This window comes from Crocodylus porosus, unplaced genomic scaffold (assembly GCF_001723895.1).
Source record: "Crocodylus porosus isolate Cpor-Errol unplaced genomic scaffold, CroPor_comp1, whole genome shotgun sequence".
Lineage (NCBI taxonomy): Eukaryota > Metazoa > Chordata > Crocodylia > Crocodylidae > Crocodylus > Crocodylus porosus.
In genome coordinates this window covers 20,284,929-20,307,436 of record NW_017728907.1, presented here as the reverse complement: position 1 = coordinate 20,307,436, position 22,508 = coordinate 20,284,929, and the positions used below count along the sequence as shown (strand labels likewise).

The 22,508-nt window shown below is 43.2% G+C and overlaps 1 protein-coding gene across 2 annotated transcripts in view; it reads left to right on the top strand.

Moving 5' to 3' along the window:
• Window positions 1-22,508, top strand: part of ACBD6 (acyl-CoA binding domain containing 6) — a 130,019-nt gene that overhangs the window by 39,693 nt on the left and 67,818 nt on the right. For both annotated transcript variants that reach the window (XR_002100189.1, XM_019530939.1), the window contains exons 4-5: window positions 583-665; window positions 17,979-18,084. Coding sequence is in view for 1 of the 2 variants with exons in the window: in XM_019530939.1 (XP_019386484.1) it covers window positions 583-665; window positions 17,979-18,084 (189 nt within the window). In the remaining variant the exon portion in view is untranslated. The remainder of the gene's footprint in view (window positions 1-582; window positions 666-17,978; window positions 18,085-22,508) is intronic.

Genomic DNA, 22,508 nt, shown 5'->3' with positions numbered 1-22,508 from the left:
TATTTATTTGTTTATTTAAATCTAGGCCTTGGGCTATATATTGATCAATTGGTATTCTAATTCTTCTTTTCTATTCTGGTAGAAATAATTAAGATTCCTAGAGTCCCTTGGAGTAAATCATTTGGAAAGGCTGCTCATGATAGAATTTAATTTAAATCTATATTAAATAGATTTATAAAGGCGAGCTTTGCAGTCTAGTAATATAATGTTATGCTGTCTCACAAAGGATCAGCATTTGGTTCCTAAGTAGCCAAAGCTATTGGGAAGGTGGTACACTCAAAAGAACGAGTGGAGGAGATGAAAGAAGAGGTACATTGTGTACCTCTCAAGCAACTCCCAGCTGTAGCTTGCTCAGAAGAGCATTGATTGGGTTTTTTTCGGAGGGAGGCCTCCACCTTTTGTGTAGAATGAGGGGTGCAGAGGCATAAAGTGTTGGAGCAAGTTGGTAGGAAATAAGGAGAAGGATCCCACAGCAGCATTTTCATCCAGCCCTACCTCCTCATTTCCCCCCCCCCCAATCTCCCTTGCCCCCAAGGGAAGTTACACTATAAAGCAGTCCTCCCTACCAATTTTTTCTTTCAGACCACAGAGAAGAAAGGAAAAGGAGGAAAAACCACATTTGGAGGCCCAGTTGTCAGCTCACTGTATCAAGAAGAAACCATCAGGTGACTACCTCCTCTGGTCTTTAGTTACCAACAATATTTTTAAGTTTAATTTTGCTAAGCATCTTTTTAACATTGTACAAGTGCAGTGGCAACTATAACAGGATAATAAATGACAGGAAAGAACTTTTTGGGTCCATAATCATTTAAATCAATAACTGTCTGTATAGCTGCCAGGTACTAATCTTTCTTTCGTGGGAGACGTCGGGGGAAGGGCAGGGTTTTCTCTCTTGTACTTAAACAACTCAAGGATTTTCTTCTTTTATCAGTGCCCCTTCAGAAGTAGCTCTTTCAAATACAGTTATTTAGTTGAAAAATACAGAATTTGTGTATTGGAATAAAGGCTTTACAATTATATGTTTGTCTTAATATAGAATTTGTGCCTTGTGTTACATAAAATTTCTTCCCTCTACAGCTTCCATAGTAAAAATGCCTTTACTAAACAAGAATGACTGGTGTTTGAAATCTGTGATAAAGGGACAGCTTTTAAACTAGGTTAGTTAGTAAATGAGGACAACTTTTAAGATTGCACAATGAAGATGAGATTACTGATGGGCATGTAGTGTATGAATGAAGATAGAAAAGAAGTACCTGGGAAATCAGCGAGAATGCAACATTACATTTCTAGTTAGAAAGAAAAAAGGAAATATGAAATGAAAGTTTCCTTCAGTAGTATGTAGTCTCATTTTGTAGAAACAGTTGCACATTTTCCTTGTCATGTTTATATATCTTGCATCATTTTGATCAAGAAATCACAATGCTAATAATGTTTTATTGATCTTTGTATACACATGCACGTGGACACACACATGTACATGCAGTCGTAAAGCAGAAGTTCAGAAATTTTTTTTATTTTTATGGTCACATTTCCCCCCCCCCCGCTTTTTTTTAAATACAGGAAACTATCACTATTTGCAGGTTCAGCATTCATGGTTTCAAATATTCACGAATGCCAAACCCGCATCTTAGTATCGTAGTGCTTAGGGTTGGAAGGGGACCTAAGCAGATCATCAGGTCCAACCCCCTGCTCCAGGCAGGAACGGGTACAGGGGTTCTATCAGCCTAGCCAAATATCTGTCCATCCTCTTCTTGAAAACCCCCAAGGTAGGAGAGAGAGCTCCACCTCACTTGGGAGCCCATTCCAGAGCCTGGCAGCCCTAACGGTAAAGTAATGTCTCCTGATGTCCAGCCTGAACCTTCTCTCTAACAATTTGTGGCCATTACACCTAGTGGCCCCGGGTGGTGGCCGGGGGAACAGAGCCTCCCCCAATTTCCCACTGGTCCCCCTGCTGGTGAGTTGGTAAACAGACACCAGATCCCCTCTCAGCCTTCTCTTGTGGAGCTGAATAGATTCAGGCCCTTTAGCCTCTCTTTGTAGGGCCTGCCCTGCTGCTCCTTGACCATGTGAGTGGCCCTGCTCTGGATCCTCTCAATGCTAGCCACATTCCTCTTGAAGTGTGGCACCCAGAACTGGACTCAGTACTCCAAATGTGGCCTGACCAATGCTGCATAGAGGGGAAGGATCACTTCCCTGGACCTGCTTGTGATGCATCTGTAGATGCACAACAAGGTGCGGTTAGCCTTACTGACTGCTTCCTCGTATTGGTGGCTCATGTTCATCCTGGAGTCAACAATGACTCCAAGATCCCTTTCTGCCACCATGTTGATAAGAAGGGTGTTTCCCAGCCTATAGGTGTGTTACTGGTTCCTTCTCCCTAGATGCAGCATTCTGTTCCTCCCCTCTAGCGTGCCCACCTTGCCCCACAACTTAGTGTCATCAACGAATTTGGACAGTATGCATTCCACACCCACATCCAGATCTCTGCTAAAGATGTTGAACAGTACAGTCCCCAGGACTGAGCCCTGGAGAACTCCACTGCCCACATCCCTCCAGTTTGAAAATGACCCGTCCATCACACTCTCCGGGTGCGACCATCTAGCCAATCTGACACCCATCTGACTGTTTAGGCATCAATACCATAGCCACCTAGTTTTTTTTTAGGAGAATGTGGTGGGAAACGATGCCAAAGGCCTTCTTTAAGTCCAGGAAGATGACATCCACCCTGACACCCTCATCCAGGGACTTTGTGACCTGATCATAAAAAGAAACCAGTTTAGTCAGGCAGGACCTGCCCTCAGTGAACCCATGTTGGTTGCTCCTGAGCATTACTTCCCCTGCTGGGCTCGTGCAGATGTACTCCTTGATAATTTTTTCAAAGGACCCAAGGTAAGACTGACTGGCCTATAATTGTCGGGGTCCTCCTTTCTCTCCTTCTTGTAAATGGGGACCACGCTGGACCTCTTCCAATCCTCTGGTACCAGGCCAGTGCCCCATGAGTGCTCATAGAGCTGTGTTGGGGCCCTGCTATGACCCCCACCAATTCCCTTAGCACGCTCAGGTAAAGAGCATCTGGACCTGCTGATTTAAACACTTCCAGCCCCTCCAAAAGTTCCCTAACTAGGTCACCCCTGACCCTAGGCATGGCAGTGCCTTCCCTGGGTCCATCCACAGTTCTAGTGGGGGAGATGTCCTGTTCCCTGTTCAGGAATATGGAGGCAAAGAATTTGTTAGAGGTCAGCTTTTTCATTTTCTACAATCACTAGACTGCCAGCCTATCCTGTAGGGGCCCCATGTTAGCTGGTACCTTCTTATTTCCTATGTATTTGAAAAAGGACTTCTTACTATCCTTAATGCTGGTCGATAGCCGTGGCTCCATCTCTGCCTTGGCCTTCCTAACATCCTCCCTGCAATCCCGAGCAATGGAGGTGTAATCCTCCTTGGTGATAGCCCCTTGCTTCCACTGTTTGTATGCCTGCCTTTTTGCCCTCAGGCATCCCTGGGTGCCTTTGCTGAGCCATGGGGGCTTCATAGCACTCTTGCTCCCCTTGGTGCGCATTGGGACTGACTCACTTTGAGCTCGGAGGTTCATCTCCTTTAGAAACAACCACCCATCTTGGACTCCCATCTCATTGATGCTCCAAGACCCCAATGCCTCTCCTACTAACCTTCTTAGTTTACAGAAGTCAGCTCTCCTGTATTCAAGGACCTCTACCTTGCTGCTTGCTTTCACCACCCTGCTCTGGATAGTAAATTCCAGCAGGCAATGATCACTGTCGCCTAGGTGGTTGAATACCTGCAGACCCTCTCACCAGGTCGTCTGTGGCAAGCACCAAGTCCAGCAAGGCATTTCGCCTGGTGGGACTATGCACCTCCTAGGTTAGCTGGAGGTCCTGTGTCCTGGCTAGGAACCTACATGAGCAGTCAGACTTGGCTGATGGCTCCTCCCAGCAGATGTCTGGGTAGTTTAGGTCACCCATGATGACCATGTCCCTTGACTTTACTGCCTCCGTGAGTTTACCTGAGAATTCCAGGTCCAGCTCGTCCCCCTAGTGAGCGGTCTGTAGTAGACGCCCACTGTCAAGTCCCTTTCCCCATGTCCCACTTGCATTCTTACCCAGAGCACTTCATTTTGCCCCTCCTCTGACCCCATCCTGATCAATGAGGATGTGTATTGCTCTTTGACATATAGCGCTACATCCCCCCTCCCTCCGCCTCCCCTTTCCCTGCTCTGTCTCACCTGTACAGACTGTGTCCCTCGATGTCCACTGCCCAGTCATGGGTAGAATCTCACCAGGTTTCTGTAAGCCCCACTAGGTCTGAGTTTTTCCTAGCTAGCAGCTGGGCAAGTTCCTCCTGCTTTTTCCCTATGTTTAAATACACTCAAAGGAGCTCCTCAGGAGCTCTGCACTTGCCACTGCCACGCTCCTGCCCCCATGCTCCCGCTGCCTCCAGCACAGCCGTGCCCCACCCCCCAGCTGCCAGGGATATTGTGTTCATGAACGCAGACATGAACTATTCCATGCATTAAGGTAGGGTGATTGAATAAGAAATGCTGCAACAGTTCTCCCTCACCTGTAGTTCGAACTTTTCCACTGAACGTTGCAACCTATTTAACTGAGCTGGAAAGATTGGCCAGGAATCTGGGGCTATTCCCCTCTTCGTTTTGAAAAGTTTAACAAATCTATAGCTTCCACTTGAACATTTAACAAATGTGGGTAGCAGCAATCTCGGTTTAGCATGTGATCTAAGAAATAGCACGTCCAGAAGCCAGCAATGCCACACCATTGGCATTAGGTTTGAACTCGAGTCCTTGAATTCACTACCTTTTAACCTAGGAGTGAAAATACTACTAACTGAGCCATATCAGCACAGTAGTTTCTTAAACCAACTAGGTAGTGCTGAGTGGTGAATTTCATAAAGGTTCATCTCCATAATCTTGTTACCATAATAGAAGGCTGAATGGATTAGTACATCTATTCCCATTTTAGGCCTGTTCTTTGCTCAGTGTAGCAGAATATCATTGAAAATTTCTTCTTATTTATTTAATTATTCTAAATTTCTTCTTGCTACTTGTGAAGCAAGTTTTGTTTATTTCCAAGGATACCTTATTTGAATAGAATTTACAAGAACATTTTGCATGGAACATTTAAATATTTTCAAAGTTACCTGGAGAAATGTTTTCTGAGGTACATATAATAAGCAGCAAGCTGATAGTTGTGCTTCTAGAAGGCTTGGCCAGATCTTATATAGCAAATCTTTAATTCTCACCAATTTAAACCCTTATGTGTGAATACAATGTTGCATCATTTTAGCCATGCCACTATAGTTAAGCAATATAGTCACCTAGTTTGGATGAGGTTACACTCAAATAAATGTGATTACTCCTGTATTCCTCTTCCCATATAAGAATAAGCTTTGTGAGTAAAATCATATGCATACCAGTATAACAGCATCCATGTTAACAATTATACTAGTATAATTATATTAATAGAAAAAGTACCATACTTTTATGTCATGCTTGTATTGCTGTAAAAAGTGTTGTTAGACTAGCCCCAATACAGGTGACACTGGTGAGATCTTGACTACTGAATTTATCAAGATGATGTGGTAGAGCAGGGGTTCACAAACTGGTATGCTTACCCCTGGGGGTACACAAGACATGTCTGGGGGGTACATGGGAGAAATTGTGTAATGGCAATTTAATTTTAATTATAGTAATTGGCATTTCAGGGGTTAAAATATAAAACACGCTGGTAGGGGTATGTGAGCAGCTGGAGAATCTGAAAGGGAGTACACAATAAGAACACAGACACACAACAGCTGAACTGTTCCATAATGTCATTAATTGGGATCTAGTTCACAGTTGTCATGGATCAGAGGGATCCATGTGTACAGTGCAATCCAAGTAGAATGATCATTTTTTGGACATTTGAAGTGTGTGGCTCTGACACCATGGGATGGGCGGGGGGGAGAGAAGCCAGCCTAGTATGCCTTGCGCTGGGTGGGTGGGGGAGAGTGCTTGCACCCGTGCTTTGCCAAGGTGTCAGGGGATAGATGACCTGTGCCTTCTCCCTTAAACATGAGTTCAGTGAAGTTCAGTAGCCTGCACTTGACTATATTTTGCAGTGTGCTTGCCTGTCTCTGGTTGCCTGGAATGGGGGTCATATTGAACCCACACTTTGGGATCCTAAGAGGCTAGGGTAGGGGCACGACAAGGGCCCATGATTGAGTATGAAGTGAAGGCACCGCCGGTTGTTAGAAAGATAGCCCTTGCTGAACAAGTAGGACAAAGGAGCTTACTGATTTTAGCAAATGTCAACAAAAGTTGGAAGAAGAAAAGGGGGCAGCAGATTTCTGGTCATATACCAGTGGCCAGTTGCAACAGTTAGCAGGGGGAATGGAAGCAGTCAGTGTCGTATTGTGTTGGATGCCTGGAAGACTGACTAGACCTGTATCTTGGAATGCTTGCTGTATACATATAACACTGACCTGGTTCAAAAGAGTACTTCATTTTCTAGGTGTACTTTTGAACCTCTCCAGGCAGCTTTAAACTAGTTTAACAGGCTTGTATATGAATAGTGTTATACCACTTTACCTAAGAATTGGGTTTGCTGGCTTTCAAGCTGAAGCCAGTGTATCTAAACTAAGAGCACCGGATTGTTCCCTAGACTAGGGCTATCCAACATCTCAGATCCCGGGGGCTGCATGCTATACTAAATACCAGCCCCTGCCTCCCCTACCCCACTCAGGGCAGTTTGCGACACACTATAGCGCACCTGCAGGGGCATGCCCAGGGACAGGTAGCAGTGGCACAAATATGTGCTGCTGCTATTTGTCCCTGGGGAAATGCATATTCCCGCTCATGTGCACATGGCCATGGACTTTGGGGATATTGGGGCTCCTCACATACTCAGTGCTTAGCACATTAAAAAAAATCTGCAAGCCCAGAACCCTAGATGTAGAGAAAAATGATATTCTTTTGTGTGGTCATGTTTTTTGAAATTATAATCAGTCATTTTTGGGATGAATCCAGACAGTAAAATGAAGTTGTCAACATTTGGCACAAATAATCAAACCCATTTTAGCCTCTGTCTCCTTTGGCAATTGATGGGCTAGATGCTTTCTAGCTCTGAAACCAATTGAAGAAGCTCAAGTGCACAAGTATGTCCTGCTCCATGGTCAAAAAAGACCTCAGCACACCTGGGCTGTGACAGAGTGCTGGAAGCAATGAATTTTAGAGTAGAGAGAACTCTGCCAAATTATGTCTCATTGTGTGCCCTCCTAAGGTAATTCAGCTGGTATGGGAGACAGGATAAAGGCAATCGCAGCCAGACTTTTTCAGCACCTTGTACATAATGAACACTTTGAGTTGCACCCAAAAAATTGGGTGCTGCTAGCATAGAACTTAGTGCTCAGTTAGGAGGCAGGTGGTTGCATTCTGCCCTTTCAGAAGCTTAGGAATGGTCTTCAAAGGAAGTCCCCTTAGAATACACTGTGGTAGTCGAGCCTGAGGTTAACAGCATGTAGTCAAGAACACATCAGACTCGGAAGTTTACAATCTACAGGTCTATGAAGGTTGGCAAAAAGTACTTTAGGTTACTGATGCTACTTGGCAATCCAGGAACAGTGATTACAACTTCTGCATGCCATTGAGACTGCATTCAGTCATAAATTCTGTGGACAAAGCAGTTCAGACTACTTCCATGTTACTCGGGTTGCGTTAGTCCATATATTGATATCACTAACTTAGGATCAATTCAGACAAGCTGTTTTAGCCTTTACAGCATTCTAGCCTAGCCATGGTGCTTGGAAAATCAGGAATAGGAAGTTGAGGAGGAAACAGTTAGGGAGCTGACTATTGTGAGCAAGCCAATGACTCTGAAGCCCAAAATCTCACAATCTCTTTAAGAAATATCCAAGGCAAGATGGAGCCCTTTGGAAGCCTACTTATAAGAGCCATGAGGAAGAATGAACCGTCTGTTACAATTTTCTACGAAGGAGTGAATGGGAATAGTAATAAGTCCATCTGATCTGCAGCTGATAGGAACTACTGGCAAATCAACAGCATTTTGTGGTCTGTTATATATGAAGCTGTTGAAAGAGCTAACAAAATCATCTGCTGTACATCAACAAGTGATCAGCATTCAAGGAACCAGTACCAGTGTTTTCAAACCTGTGTGTTTAGAATTGTGCATTAAGATACATGTTTGTTCCTAATCCAGAACATAACGTATGTACTTGAATATAAGATGAGATTTCCCCCCCGTTCTTATGTTCCCAGACAAGGAAACTTAGTTAAATAAATTGTTTATTATTTAACTGCTGCTAAAAACATCATGTGCTCAGTAATGGAAGCCAACTATGAAGCTGATGAAATGCAGTTAATACTGAGTATAACTGTAAAACACATGGCCCATATTAGGCAGATATACTGATGGGCACTTTTTGTCTGGCCCTTAAAGAAATGAGTTGGTGTTCCCCCCCCCCCCCCATGGGGAGCTGGCACTTGGCTTGACACCGGGAAGGCCAGAGCCAGCCCTGATACCCTCCCCTTGGTGCCAGAAATGCTATGTTTGATCTTAACCAAAAAGGCCAAGATGTTGATGGGAACCTTTTTTTTTTTTTTTTTGCCCTTTTAAAAAAAAAAAAAAAAGGTGGGGTGTATTTCCTCCACAAAGAACTGGCATTGGGCCCAGAGGTACTGCAATGTGAGGAAGACCAGAGTTTACCCTGACTCACACCTTCCTTGGTGCCTTGGACTCGCACCTTTGGCACCTTCACGTTGCTGCCAAAATTGCTACATTTGACATGTTGTGGTAGGTTCCCATTAGCCATAGGCTAGTACACACCATCTGAATAACTTATGTGGTTGTGTGAAATGTGTTCAGTTGTCCTCAGTGCTGACTCCTTTTAAGTCATGGTGAGTCACTACATTGTACATATTTTGACTACTTCTTCACTTCCTGAACTGAGTTGTGCCTTTCTTTCCCAGTTTCAATTATTCCCGTTTCTTCACGAGCCTTGAAGGACTGGCAAATATTACCAAATGGGGCCCCAAACAATTCACCCAGATTTCTTCTGTCACCCCTTTTCTCAATCTGGAGTACATGATTAGTGTGGCCCTACCCTCCATGAGGTGGAGCTGGGTAAGGATGCCCTGCATATCATCTGCATGTAAATTTGTGTAGCATCCCTGGACTTGTAGCAAGAATACCCAGTTCAGTGAGTAGGGGACTAAGTAGTACATGGATCCTTTGTGGGGCATATCTGGAGTACATACACATACAGAGCCGTGCTGAGTTAATGGGATCACCGTGGCTTGAAATGCTGTTGGCAGGTGGAAACATTCACATAACAGTAGTTGAACAAGAACCTTGGTAATAATATTTATGAAGATGTGGGAGGCGGGCAGAGTACCAATGAACTGGAAAAGACCCAATGTGCCCCTCTATAAAAGGCAAAAAGGAGGACTACAGACTGGTTAACTCTACCTTAGTACCTGGGAAGTTACTAGAGCATATCCTAAGAAAGTCCACTTGTAAGCATATGGAGGAGGAAAGTCTGATTACAAGCAGCCGGTGTGGATTTACTGAGAACAGATTATGCCAAACAAACTTGATCTCCTCCTTTGACACAGTAACAACTTGGGTGGATGAACAGAATGCTGTAGATATAGTGTATCTGGACTTCAGCAAGGTTTTTGAAATTCCCACATGACCCTTGCACAAACAAATTGGAGAAATGTGGGTTAGGCAGTACTATAAAATGGATAGACAACCAGTTCACTAGCCATAAGCAAAGGGATGGATTGTGTTGGAGTGGTAGGAAGTTTTGAGTGGAGTGCCACAGGTATCTGTTCTGGGACCAGTGCTGTTCAGCCTATTCATTAATGTTTTGGATACTGGAATTGAAAGCTTCCTGAGCAACTTTGCAGATGACATGAAACTGAAGAATTGTAAACATGTTGGAGGACAGGAGTGCAGTTCATAAGGATCTTACAGATTGGATATTGGGGCTGGAGCTAAAGGGTGAATGTGGTTTTGGGATGCAGCTATAGAAGTATTAGGTGCAGAACACTGGAGGGTGATCATGCTTCATGACTCAAACTAGTTAGGTCTCATCTTAGACGACTGTGTGCAGGTTTTGGCTCCAAATTTTAAAAAGGACATGGTGAAGTTAGGGAGGGTCCAGAGGCAGGCAACAGTAATGATAAAGGACTAAGAAGGCAAGTCATACAAGAAGAGTTTGAAAGAAATAGCCATGTTCAATTTGTGGAAAAGGTGTTTAAGAGAGGACTTGATAGCAGTCTTCAAATAGCTGCAGAGTGGCCAATAAAGAAGAGGGGAAATGCCTTTTCTTTCTTGCTGCAGAGAGTAGGATAGACTAATGGCTTGCAGGTGCAGCAAACTAGGTTTACTTTGGATATCACTGGAAAAATGTCACTGTTAGAACAGCAAGGCAGTGGAATAGACTGCCTAGGGAGGTTGTGGAATCTCCATCATTGGAAATGTTCAAGAAGAGGTTGGATAAGAAGGGGTCAGAGATGATCTAGGACAGTGTTTCCCAACCGGTATGCTGCGGCACACTGGTATGCCGTGAAGCACGTCCAGGTGTGCTGCAGAATTTGGGGCTAGAGCCACACCCCGCCTGCTGGCTGGAGCCACGTTCCCTCGCCTGCTGCTGCCACAGACACACAGATGGGGGATGTGGCTCCAGCCAGTGATTCCTATGCTGTGTTCAGTCATGCCCCCCTCCCCTGCTTTGCACCTGGCTGCTACGTGTGTCAGGTGGGGGTTGGGGGGTTGCCTTCAAGCATTGAATGTTGGCTGCAGCCAAGGCTGAGGATTTTGACTGGTGTGTGCTAGAGTTCCTGCTAGGACTTAAGCTTGTAGATTCTTAGCTGGGGGCTCTTGTCCCTCCACTTGGTGTCAGACCGGTCACTTTGTTTGGGGTTAGGAAGGATTTTTACCTTGTGGTCAGATTGGTAAGGGTTCTGTGGGGCTTTGCCTTCCTCTGCAGCTGGAGGTGTGGCCCTCTTTCTGGGATCTCTTGAGCATATTTTAACAACTTTTATAGCAGCAGGACATTCGCTGCTGTGGTCCCCTACTTTGCTATGGCCAGTTAAGTGCTGTCTTGTGGCAGGTTTGACTGTAGTTTTGTTAATAGACCAGGAGTGTCAAAAATGCAACCAGTGGGCTAGATCAGTCCAGCAGAGACCCACTATCTGGATCCCAGTGCCCCTTCATCTGATCAGACCCACACGGGACATAGCATGTGCCTGTGGGCCTGCTCTGGCCTGTGAATTGGCCCTGTGCTCATCAGTGTGACACCCCTGGGTTAGATAATGGACTTGGAGGATCTGTCCAAAGTAGGAAGCCCTACTTTTCTATGATTCTGTGAGTGTGTAATAATATAATGCTGCTAGCAGGCCATTTTCTTTTTGATTTAACATAAACAATTCTTCTATAATAGTGCAGGCAACCTAAACTTATGTAAGATTTGTTCCTTAAATCTTGGGTTTCTCAGACTTCATTCTTCTTATTTATATTTCTGATTAGATTAAATTGGTGATTCAAGTTAGATAATGCCGAGAGAGTTTGAGCTGAGTTAAATTGGTTGTGTTGGGGATTGTTTAAGAAAGATGCCCTTCTCTAATGTAAATTTCCACCCAACCACTCCAGTATGTTCTGAAGAAAGGAAGAGCCCTTTGAGCCACGTGTACTTCTGAGGAGGCCCTGATTAAGGTCTAGGGGATAAGTTTAGGAGCTAGACATAAAGCAAGAACTAAAATGTCAACAAATGATGGGCTACACCCTCATTCCCCTCCCCCCACCTTCTCCTGTGCAAAGATTTGATAGTCCCCATCATGTTTTGTAGTCCGTTTGATGCCATGTAATCTATCAGAATTTTATTAATCCCACTAACACAGTCAGCCATCTGGCCCCCTCTGAGCTAGACTAGACTAGTGCAAAACTGGAATGATTGATGGGCTCTGGAATTGATTAGTTGTTCTGAGAGACAAATGAACTGTTTTGGCAGAAAATACCAGAGGTCACTGCATGTGGTCAGGCACAAAGGCCTGCAGAATTTTAAAGAGCTTCTTCCACTATGCACTTGTAAAGTTGCTGTTTCTAAACAATAATGGATTTTGAAAACATCCTAGTGATTAAGAGTGTTTTTTTCCTTCCCTGGGAATGCTTTAGTCCTAACTGATCACAAAGCTGCGGAATTAGGTATAAAAATGGGACCGAGTGTTCTTGGTTTGGGAATAAAGGACTCCGATTGGTATTATGTATGTGCGTGCATGCAGCGCGGGTGCACCACAGATGTCTGTCACACACATGTTGGGTTATAAAACCCTTTGAAAGAACTCCTCTGATTGGAGAAAACCAAACAGGCTGCACTATGCACAGCCCTACTGCAAATATGCACCATTGCTCAGAAACAAAACACCTAAAAATCCAGGCAATTCTTACTCTTGGTGGCATCTAGGAATAGCCGCTCTTTTGCTTATGTTAATTTTAATAAAATTATGTTGTCATGGCTGTTGCAACAACTTGTATTGTTTTTGTTTTCATTTTCGTCTGTATGCATTTGCACATGTGCATCTGTCCTTTCTATCTGGATTTGGGGGGGGTTCCTTCTTCAAACATTGACCTGGCATATGTTTTCTTTAGGTCACTGCCCTCCACCTTAAGGAGATTTAACATCTATGAATGGGAGCGACTGTTTCCCTGCTGCCCCTTATCATACAATGCTGCTAATCTTCCAAATTGCACGTGCATTTTTGTGATGGGTGGAGAACTGGATGACACATGTCTTATTATGTCCCAGGTACTCTCTGAGGACAGCACACAAGTGTGCAGGCAAGTGGGCAACATTTCCCTTGAGGAAACCTGACTGTTCAAAATAAACTTGAGTTATGGATTTATTCAGCCTGTAAAACCTCAGCTGGCATAAATAATTGAGAAAGCAAAGGTTTGTCTGTGGTGTATACCTCGGGGACACATGCTTGCCTCCCTCCCTCCCACCTCCCTTTCTTATGAAAATGATCCCAGTTGCACTGATAGATAATAACAACACCAAGCAATTAAAAGCTATGGGTGGCTGGAGAGAGGAGAAAAGGTTCAGTTAATGAGCTTTTCCTTTTCCTGTGCCCAGGAGAGCCTCAGAAGTGACGAGGCGATTAAAGCGAAGAGATAATTATAGATTATGTGAAAATGGGTCCCTTGGGGGAGAGGGCCTTGACATAAACAGTAGCTGTTGCAAGTGTCTCCTGGCTCCATGCTTGCCTCCTGTGCTGTGCTTCATTGAGTTTCAGTATGCTTGGCGGCACTGTGCCAAGCAGACGGGCAAAGCCACCTGTTTGCAGCACACAGGCCCTTCCTGGGCAAGGTGGCATTCTTCAGCCAAATCCTTCTGCACAAAACCATTTAGGATCAATCCAAAGAAAGGGAAAAGGTTGCTGATAGTGATGGAGCATAGGCATCTGTTCACTGCTTTGTTTTAAAGGTAAAGAAAATAATTCTTTTCCCTTTTCTTTTTAAAATTTAGAAATTAATATATTTTTTTTTCTCCCTACCTTGCCTTTCCTGGAACTCTCTGTGAAAGACTAAAGAGCCAGTTGGTTTATAATGGTAAAGTTTGAGAGAAATTAAGGTCTAATTGATTAGCAATATTTAAAAATTAAAGCTACTTTAGAATCTTTGGTTTAAAACTGTTTAACTTGCATATTCTGTGTGGGTGGAAGGAAGGATCTGTCCATTCAAAATTCAGTTTACCTTCAGTTAAGGTTCAAGGAAGCCCCCATTCCAGGTTTGCTGCTTCCAGTGATTTCAGCAAAATGGAGGCGAACTGGACTTCACATTCCTCTTTCAGAGCTATTGGCAGAGAGCAGAGAAACATTTTTTGGCTACTGTGTTTGTCTGCAGGGAACAAAACCTTTCAGCTGTCATCAAAAAACCCAAAAAAGCCAAGGGGACAGACGCAGTTTTCCCTCTTGGTAGGTGATCTTTAAATAAAATACTAATTCCACATCTTCTTTACGTTGGGTCAGTAAAATGCAAAATGGATTATAGCACTATAGAAATAATCTGTAAAGGAAACAAAACAAGATTAGTCTTTTCACATCTTTTCTATCTTCAGTGCATTCCTATTTCTTTTTAATAATAAACCTTATATATTTCATTAGCTTGAAGTTTTGTGGTCTTTACCATTTGTAGATATCTTAAATAAGACGGATAACATTTATGTTTTAACTCAGTTTTGTTCGAAGTCATTTGATAGAGGTAATCATTTTAAATCTTCCTTTTTCCTTCAATGCCATGCAGACAGCAGCCTTACAATGTTCCCCAGCTATCTCTTCCTCTCTGCTGCTTATTTTTTAGCTTCTGTTGAATCCATCACAAAGGGGTTTCTGAGCCATTTGCAGATTATCCACCAAAAATTGGGCTGGTAATATCTACATATTACACAATACTTTGGCAAACACTGTTTTTCATTAGGATAAATCATTAGGAAAAAAATCCCCCTCATCATTCCAAGTTTCTCTACCTGGGGCTCTCGGTACTTTTTTAGCTGTGTCTTGAGCAGTCTTAATTGTTATACTACAGGTAGATAATATTAGTCTTCATCTCTTTTGAATCAGATTGGGAAAAGACTATTCTGTTAATCTCTTAAGAACTCAGTTTCTGGAAATCCAGAGATACCTATATTTACTTCCTATGTGTCAGTATGTGTATAAGCATGTAAGGTTGGACCTGCCTTTCTAAAATTTCTGAAGACAGATTGGGTTTCTTGGAACCAAGCTTTTATTTTTTGAGTACTGGTATGGTGTGGACTTTGAGAGTAGTAGTGGTCCATGACTGGTACAGCTGTGTTGGCTACACCTCAGGCTTCTGCCAGAGTTATGCTGACAAAACTTCTTTTTTTCTGAGAGCTTGTTTTACTCATGGGATGTTTTTACCCATGCCAGCATGAAGCACACTTGCTAGTATAGCTTTGTGCATAGTACAAGTGCTTTACAAGTTAAGATGTTAATATTCCTGGTATCCTATATAATACTACCAACTGTACTCTAGATTGTTCTGGTTTATCTTGGTTCAGATAAAAAATACAGCAGTTATAATGATCAGGGGTGCAAGTTTTCTAGTGCAGACCCCTTTTCTTCAGTTATAGGAGAAGGAGGGAGTTTCATAAAAGGGTATGTACTCTTGAGTACTGTTGAAGCGATGTAGCCATTATGGTCCAGTAAGTGTGCAAGAGGCAAAGATTTCTGTGATTGACTTTTTTTTTTTTTTTTTTATTGGACCAACTTCATGGTTGGGATAGATTTAAACAGTATGTTCAGGTACCACAGTACCCTTCCTTAGGTCTCTAGGAAAGAAGACAATACAGACAAGCCAAATAGATGGGACAAAGGTTTGTATAAAACTCCATATGTAAATCTCTAGGTTAATATCTCTAAGTTTTAGTAGCAGAATGTAAACAGATGGTACTTATTTATGCTACCAGCATTTTTCCTATATTCTCATTTCTGTTGAAGCACCAGTCACAATTCTGTTGTCAAGGGCTTCTCTTCATCCCTCATTGGATGGCAAGGATCATCATCTTTAGTTTCTGCTTCATTTTGTTAGTGTTTATCTTAGCCTTCCAAGGCAAAGTAAGGTCAGTGCACTATTCCCAAATAAGATAAGTTCTTTTGTATTTTGATAACATGGAGTCAGTCTTCCTGAAATTGTTTCATCACATTCTGCATCCTATTTCTTCCTGTTCTAATAAACTCCCTGTTGGTTGCGAACCTACTCCAGCAAGTTCTCCATTCTCATAGAAGACTTTCTTCAGGACTATGAACTGTGGGTTCTGCTGTTCGTTTAGGTCAATGGGTCTCAAACTTTTTAGACTTCATCCCCCCTCAGTCCATAACTTTTCTAAATATAATGCCACCCCATTTAAACTTTTATTTATTACAGTGCTTTTCTCCTTACACAGGGGCCAGGCAGCGGAGAGGGCAAGTGCTTACCTCCTCCACCCACATCACCCTCCTTAAGATCTTGTGACAACCCAACTGAGACTTACTGCTCTAGATTAATCATATACTGTGGCATAATAGAACTGAGTTACAGAAAATCAGGATGCACAGTGGGAGAGCTAACCAGATGCTTTTCTTAAATTATGTGGCACTGTCATGCATTTTGTAATGGAGAGGTTACTTTGGCCTCCTTACAGATTTTTTTTCCCCCACTGCAAACTGTTTTGGTTTGTTGTATTTTTTTTCTTTTTTTACCAACAAAATACTTAGAGTTGGTAACCTCTTAGTGAAAAGAGTTATGGCAGTGTAAAGGGGTCTTAAACTGGTGTAGCATATCCCTTTTTACATAAGAGAATAAGCTATACTTGTATAGGCACTTGTATATGACATAACCGCGGCTATACTGGACCTTTATGCTTCTGTAACCAGACCAGTCCTGTTAATCTGGTAGAACTTTTGTGTGTTGACACAGCTTTTATGAAATTCTTGAAAGTGCATAAAGGCTGAGGACTGGTGTTTTATTTTACTTTCAGTCAGTCCACAAACAATCACTTAAACTCTTGTCCAGGGCCAGATTGACATAAAGCTTGTATTCATATATCAGAGCACCAGGCTGAAATTTGATGAGGGGCAGCCTGTACAGCAGTTTGCAGATACACATTCATTCAGTCCTTTTCTCCTGCTGGGAAACTGGCAGGTTAAGGTGCTGCAGATGTTGGAGTTAAAAATGGCTCTTTTAGTGAGGAGTGATGCGGTACTCTGTTGCAACATGTTAAACCTTCTGTTTTTACCAGCCAACATGAAACAACATCTTTAACATAAAGGTAACAAGACATTTTATAGACATTGTATATAAGATCCCTTATGACATCATGGAACAGCTTTATCATGCCCAGCAGTGTAGCTTGTATGCTGGAGGATGACAGCTGGGTCTTCTGTGTGCATTAGACTTAGAGAGATAAATGTTCTTAGTAATGGTTTTAGATTTATTTGTGCAACTCCCATTGTGCATCAGTGGGATTTGCAGGTAAAATCTGAAATCCTTATACCACATCCCTTTTCAAACTTCACCCCAAAGGATATATTACCATAACACTAAACAGTGCTTGAGCACAGCTGCACCAGGCATGATCTCACTTAGTGTTCTGAGTTCAGCAACCCCTCCTGGAAGCTTTGGCAAGGGCAGTACACCTGGTTCTTTAGGAGAGTGAAGGGTCTTTAGTGCTGCCTTGAATAATCTCTTATTCGAACACACATGTGTACACACACTTACCCACCCACCCATCCCTGGATGGAATAATAGAATAGTATTAAATATCTTGAATCTCCTTTCTAATAACTCTTCTTGTTTGTAGAGAACTGTCTATGAATGGAGGCTCTTTTCTGAGATATCCAGTGTTTCTGCAGTGCTTCGTAATGTTCAAAACACTGGAACCTCTGCAGAGGAATCTGGCAAAGAGGAAACTGATTCTGAAGAAGATTTTATAGATATAGATATATATCTATATCTTTGCCACTGTGTATGAGAAAGGAAGACTAAAAAAAGTGAATGAAAGTTGAATGAAGGCTTTCCTACATATATAAGGGGAGGGACCAAATTTAGCCTTACTTTCATTTGCAGGGTTTGCAGTGACTTATGCCTGGGATGAGTTTGTCTTGTATAGCCTAACTTTCTGGATTCCTTCTGGAAGTTTATTAGTGTAAGCAAAGTCTCTCTCTTTCTCTTGTACAATATTGTTCAAACTAACTTTTACTTTCTAGGGAAACAGGCTGTGCTGTCTTGTCTTTGAGAAACATTATTGTGCATGACAGCTTTGGAAATCTGTTCCACTCCAGTGAGGGTGTTGAAATTAATGCATCTGCAAGTAAAGGTAGCATCTAATGTGTGTAGTTTGTGTGTTACATAGTAAGACAACATCTTTTTCCACTTTTGTTTCCTAATTAGGGAGGAGGACAAGAACATATTTGATTACTGCAGAGAAAACAACATTGACCGTGTAACTAAAGCTATCCAATCCAAAAAAGTGGATGTGAATTTGAAAGATGAGGAGGTATGAGAAGAAAAGCTTATGTTGATCCTTTGATGGTTTTGCATGTTAATTCATGACCCTAGACTTTTTTTTTTTAATTCCTGTTTTAGAATTTTTGTAATCCGGGTACTAAATATTTGATCAGACATCTATTAATTGAGGCAGCAGTGTAATCCATCCAAGCAAATAATACCACCTTGCTAGTTTTAACTAGGTTTCTGGTGGATGGACCACTAAAAATAACAGCATAACAGTACCAGGAAGTTTCTTTTTTTCCTGTAGATCTTGGCAACCCTAGCACATTGGGGTCCCAGGGGTAGCCATGACACCCCCGATAGCTCTGTGACCATGGCTCGCTCTGCCCATAGGGTGCCCTCCCTTCTATCTTGTCTGCCATGCCTTGATGTTCCTTATGATTCTAAAAAAGAGGTTGCCCCTAGGCTTTTGCATGGGTCCCAGTTTGGCTGAATCCCTGCTAGGGTTTCCTGGTATCCTACTGTTCTTCACTATTCCTTCAGGCCCCTCTCTTGGCCTCATTATTCCTCAGGCCCCTCACTGGGCCTCACTCTATAACAGTGCCATCGCAGGGCATTTCAAGCCTTAGGGACTAATTGCCTGGCTCCAACCCTTCCTTATATCACTCCCCAAGCCTCGCAGGTGTTATGGTAATAACATTGTTCTCTTGTTGGGGCTTCGGGCTCCCTGACATCCACACCTGTACTCTCAGTTAGGCCTTCTAGCTTAGGCCCACTGTATCAGACCTGGCTTTGAGGCACTAGGTCTGGTTTGGCCCTTTCAGATACCAGACCCCTGGTCCCTGTTTGCCTCCCTGGCCTTATACTCTGCCCACTCCAGGCTCTACAGCTGTTCATGCCTTGAGCTGGTCTCTGGCAGAACTCAAGGTGATCATGTGCCCCTTGAGCACTAATGGGACTTCTATATACCACCCCTACAGTCCCAACCCAAACCACCAGTGTGAAACTGTAACTGAAACCATAAGTCCCTGAGCTATAACAGAAACACCAAAGGGGAAACAAGCCCTCTGCCCCTTTAAGAGGGAGAACCGTCCCTTCCCTTTTTGTGCTGGCAAGCCTCCCAGGTAGGGCTCCCAAGCCTCACTGTTCCTGCAGGCAACAGAAAAGTCAGTCTAGCAGCCCTCGGTAGCTCTCCTGGAGCTCTCCTTCAGCTGGCAGGGCTACATCCCTGACTTACTGGGGCTCTGAGCTTATATAGCTCCAGCCTGAGTCCTCTTCCAGTCAGATGTGCCTCTCGTTTGCTCCCTGCATCACCTGCAAGCAGTATCGCAGGCTGGTAGCTCCCTTAAAGGAGCGGGCACACCCCAGTGCCCTGCTACTAGTGCCAGCTGGGGTTTGTGAAGTAAGAGCTTAATGGATCTTACACTGATGTCTGGTAGCCATGTTTCCCTTTGTTGTGCACTTAGCTGGGTTAAGGACAAGTAAGGAAAAATTTATTTTGGTTAGGAAAGTGAGTGCTTTCTGCCAGGCTGTTCCAGGATAGGTTAGTCAGGGTTATTGTGAGCCCATCAGAAGCTCTGTTGCCTCAGACCAGATAGGCTGGCTGGTGTTTCATTTGGATTGTATTACTGCCTCTTTCCGATTAGCCAGACAGATACCTGAAGAGAAACACTGGGTTTGCCAACTTGACAAAAAAGTGTGATCGTCGTCCAGTGCTTTTTCTATTTCTCAGAGTCAGAATCACTGAGCTGGGGAAGAAATGACAAAATTTGATGGAAGCATCAAGAAAGAAATGTGCATCTGAATTACAAATTGGTGTTATTTTTCAGTGCAAGCCCTTATGGTAAAAGCAAACACTTGAATGGACACACACACACTCTGTTGTTCAATCAGTATGTAACTAATGATGTCTCAGCTTTGCCACGGTGATTTCAGCTCTTGCACACTGCCACCTATCTCTGCTCTTGGTCCATAATACATACAGCTACCTTCACCCCTGCTTCTCAGCACATTGTATTTTGGTGAACAGATGAAGTGCTTACACATTCATAGACTGAGACGCCACAAATTCAGTTGGGTTCTCTTGTAGCTCTAAGCAGATTTCTGCCCTCTGAGCCATGACATCCCCGGCTGGGGCTCTGAATGCTGATAGCAAGGCCTTTTATTATTAATCAGGAATTCATCTGAATTAATTTTTAGGGGGAAAGGGTGGGAGTTTAAAATCAGGGTTGGAATTTCACATCATAAATGAACAGAGATATGACAGAGGCTCTTTAGCAACAGCACTACTAAGCCCCATCAATGGTGCTACTGACCAATAGTTACACAATTAAATAACCAGAATAGTCATTCAGTAAAAGTTTTAAATCCAGAAGGAACATTTATTCTCACTGTCCACAGTATATTGTTATAATAAATGTTTGCTTTTCAGATCATGTACTTTCATGTTTATGAGCAGTGTGTATCTTGTGGCTTCATGGTAACATTGTTTGGTTTTGATTTAAAGCCCTCTTTTATAGCCACGATCCTTCAGAAGTTTGTGACCTTCTGGAAAATTCTCATTTGGGTTTAAATTTCTTGTGGGTGTTTTTAGCCAGATGCTTATTTCATTTTCAAATGATGATAATTTCATTAAGGCTTGATATAATTTTGTTGGACCATTTTTTGGTTCTCACCCCCAACCTGAAGACCAGGTTAAGCCAACAGTGACATATCATCCAGCACATGGAACACTCATAGGTCCAGAAACTGAATGGCAGGGGAGTGGTACCACCATTTCCCTGCTGCCATATTTCCAGACCCATGGGGAGCATCGGGCCCTGTGCACTCAACTCCAGCACACAGGGCCTGGAGGGGGTGACACCTGGCTGCTGGGGCCAGTCCCATGTGGGGGACCAAGAGTGGAAGGTGCCAGGCCCTGGGGCCCAATTCTGATGCATGGGGGTGGGAGGGAGTGATGCTCAGCCCCTAGGGCTCAATCCAGGTGCATGGGGCTCAGTCTGGCTCATGGACTGGCCCTGCACCACTCCTCTGACTTGCAGGGGCAAAAGGTTGAGCATCACTGGGTTAGGTCAATGTTAATGCATAGCACCACATCCTCAGCCCAAAGGCTACTCTAAGATGTGTTGAAGGGAGATGCCTCCCTTGCTGGTAGACAGCCCTGGTTTTGTCTGGGATATGTTCAAGCCCCAGCCAAGCTTGAACATATCTGAGCAACTGGAACTGTAACCCACAGTAATTATCTTGCTGTAGAAATTTTTTCTTTTTCAGTTGTTTGTTTTAGTGTTTTGGCTCTGTTAGAAACTGCTTATTTTAATACTTCAAACTGTCAATGTCTTAATTCTCAAGGAGGATGCATGTGAGACGAGAGCGTTTTTAAAGTAATACAGTTCTTTGTATATGGCAGTTGGTGAGCAACACTATCTGCTGTTCATCTTCTTTCAGTGCCACGATGTAAGCTCTTCAAAAGGTCTACTTGAAGGAATGTCACCAAAAAATTCCTGCCTGTACAAACCCCATTATAGAGAAGTCTTTGACAACTTCAGGCATGTTAGCTATTTTGTTCTGTATGTCTGCAAATGTATTGGCAGATTGTTACGAAGTCTGGCTAGCTCCAGTTAAAAATGAACTTGTGTTTTATTTGGTACCACTGTATTTTCTTGCATATCACATGCCCCAAATAAGACACACATATTGTTTGGGAAAGCAGAATAAAGAGAGAGGATTTTTCCAAGGTTTGGAAATAGCTGAATTCTGGCTGCAGGGACCTGGGGCAGAACCTACTCCTCTGCATTGCACACTTTTCCTTTCCTGCTCAGCCAAAAAGCTAGAGGTATAAAACAGCTGCTGCTGAACTGGTAGTAGCTTTTGGCTGGCCAGCCAAAAGTTACCTCCAATTTGGCAATACCCGTGAGAGAGGTATATCTCTAGCTTTTGGCTGAGCCATAGGTTCTGCACCACCTCGCTGAAGCTGGAGAGAGCCAGCCCCAACACCCATTCCTGCATCCTCATACCTCCATTTTGGCATGGAAATTGGCTTTTTCACTTAAAACACTCACCCCAATTTTGGATAGCTTTTTCTGGGGAAAAAGTTGTGTGGTATGTGAGTAAATACACTATTAGCCCCTCATTTTCATGAATACAAATTGTCACTATATATTTAATGAGAGGACACGTCCAGTGCTAGTGTTGGAAAACCATAACCCCTTTCCACATCACAAGTCAATTGGACCCTTTTTCTAATAGAGTCTCTCTTAAGAGATGTGCCCTGCTGTGAACTTTGTGTATTATAAAGCATCTGCGGGTATAATCTTAATACTTTATTAACACCCCCCAGCCACAGCTTTCCCAATTGTAGCAGTGCGGGGAGGGACAAATTTGAGATAAACCTCCAGTAATGGGAAAATTATAACACATTTTATAAATGTTTCATATATAGAATCTAACTATTGGGTAGGGGTGCACTGATTC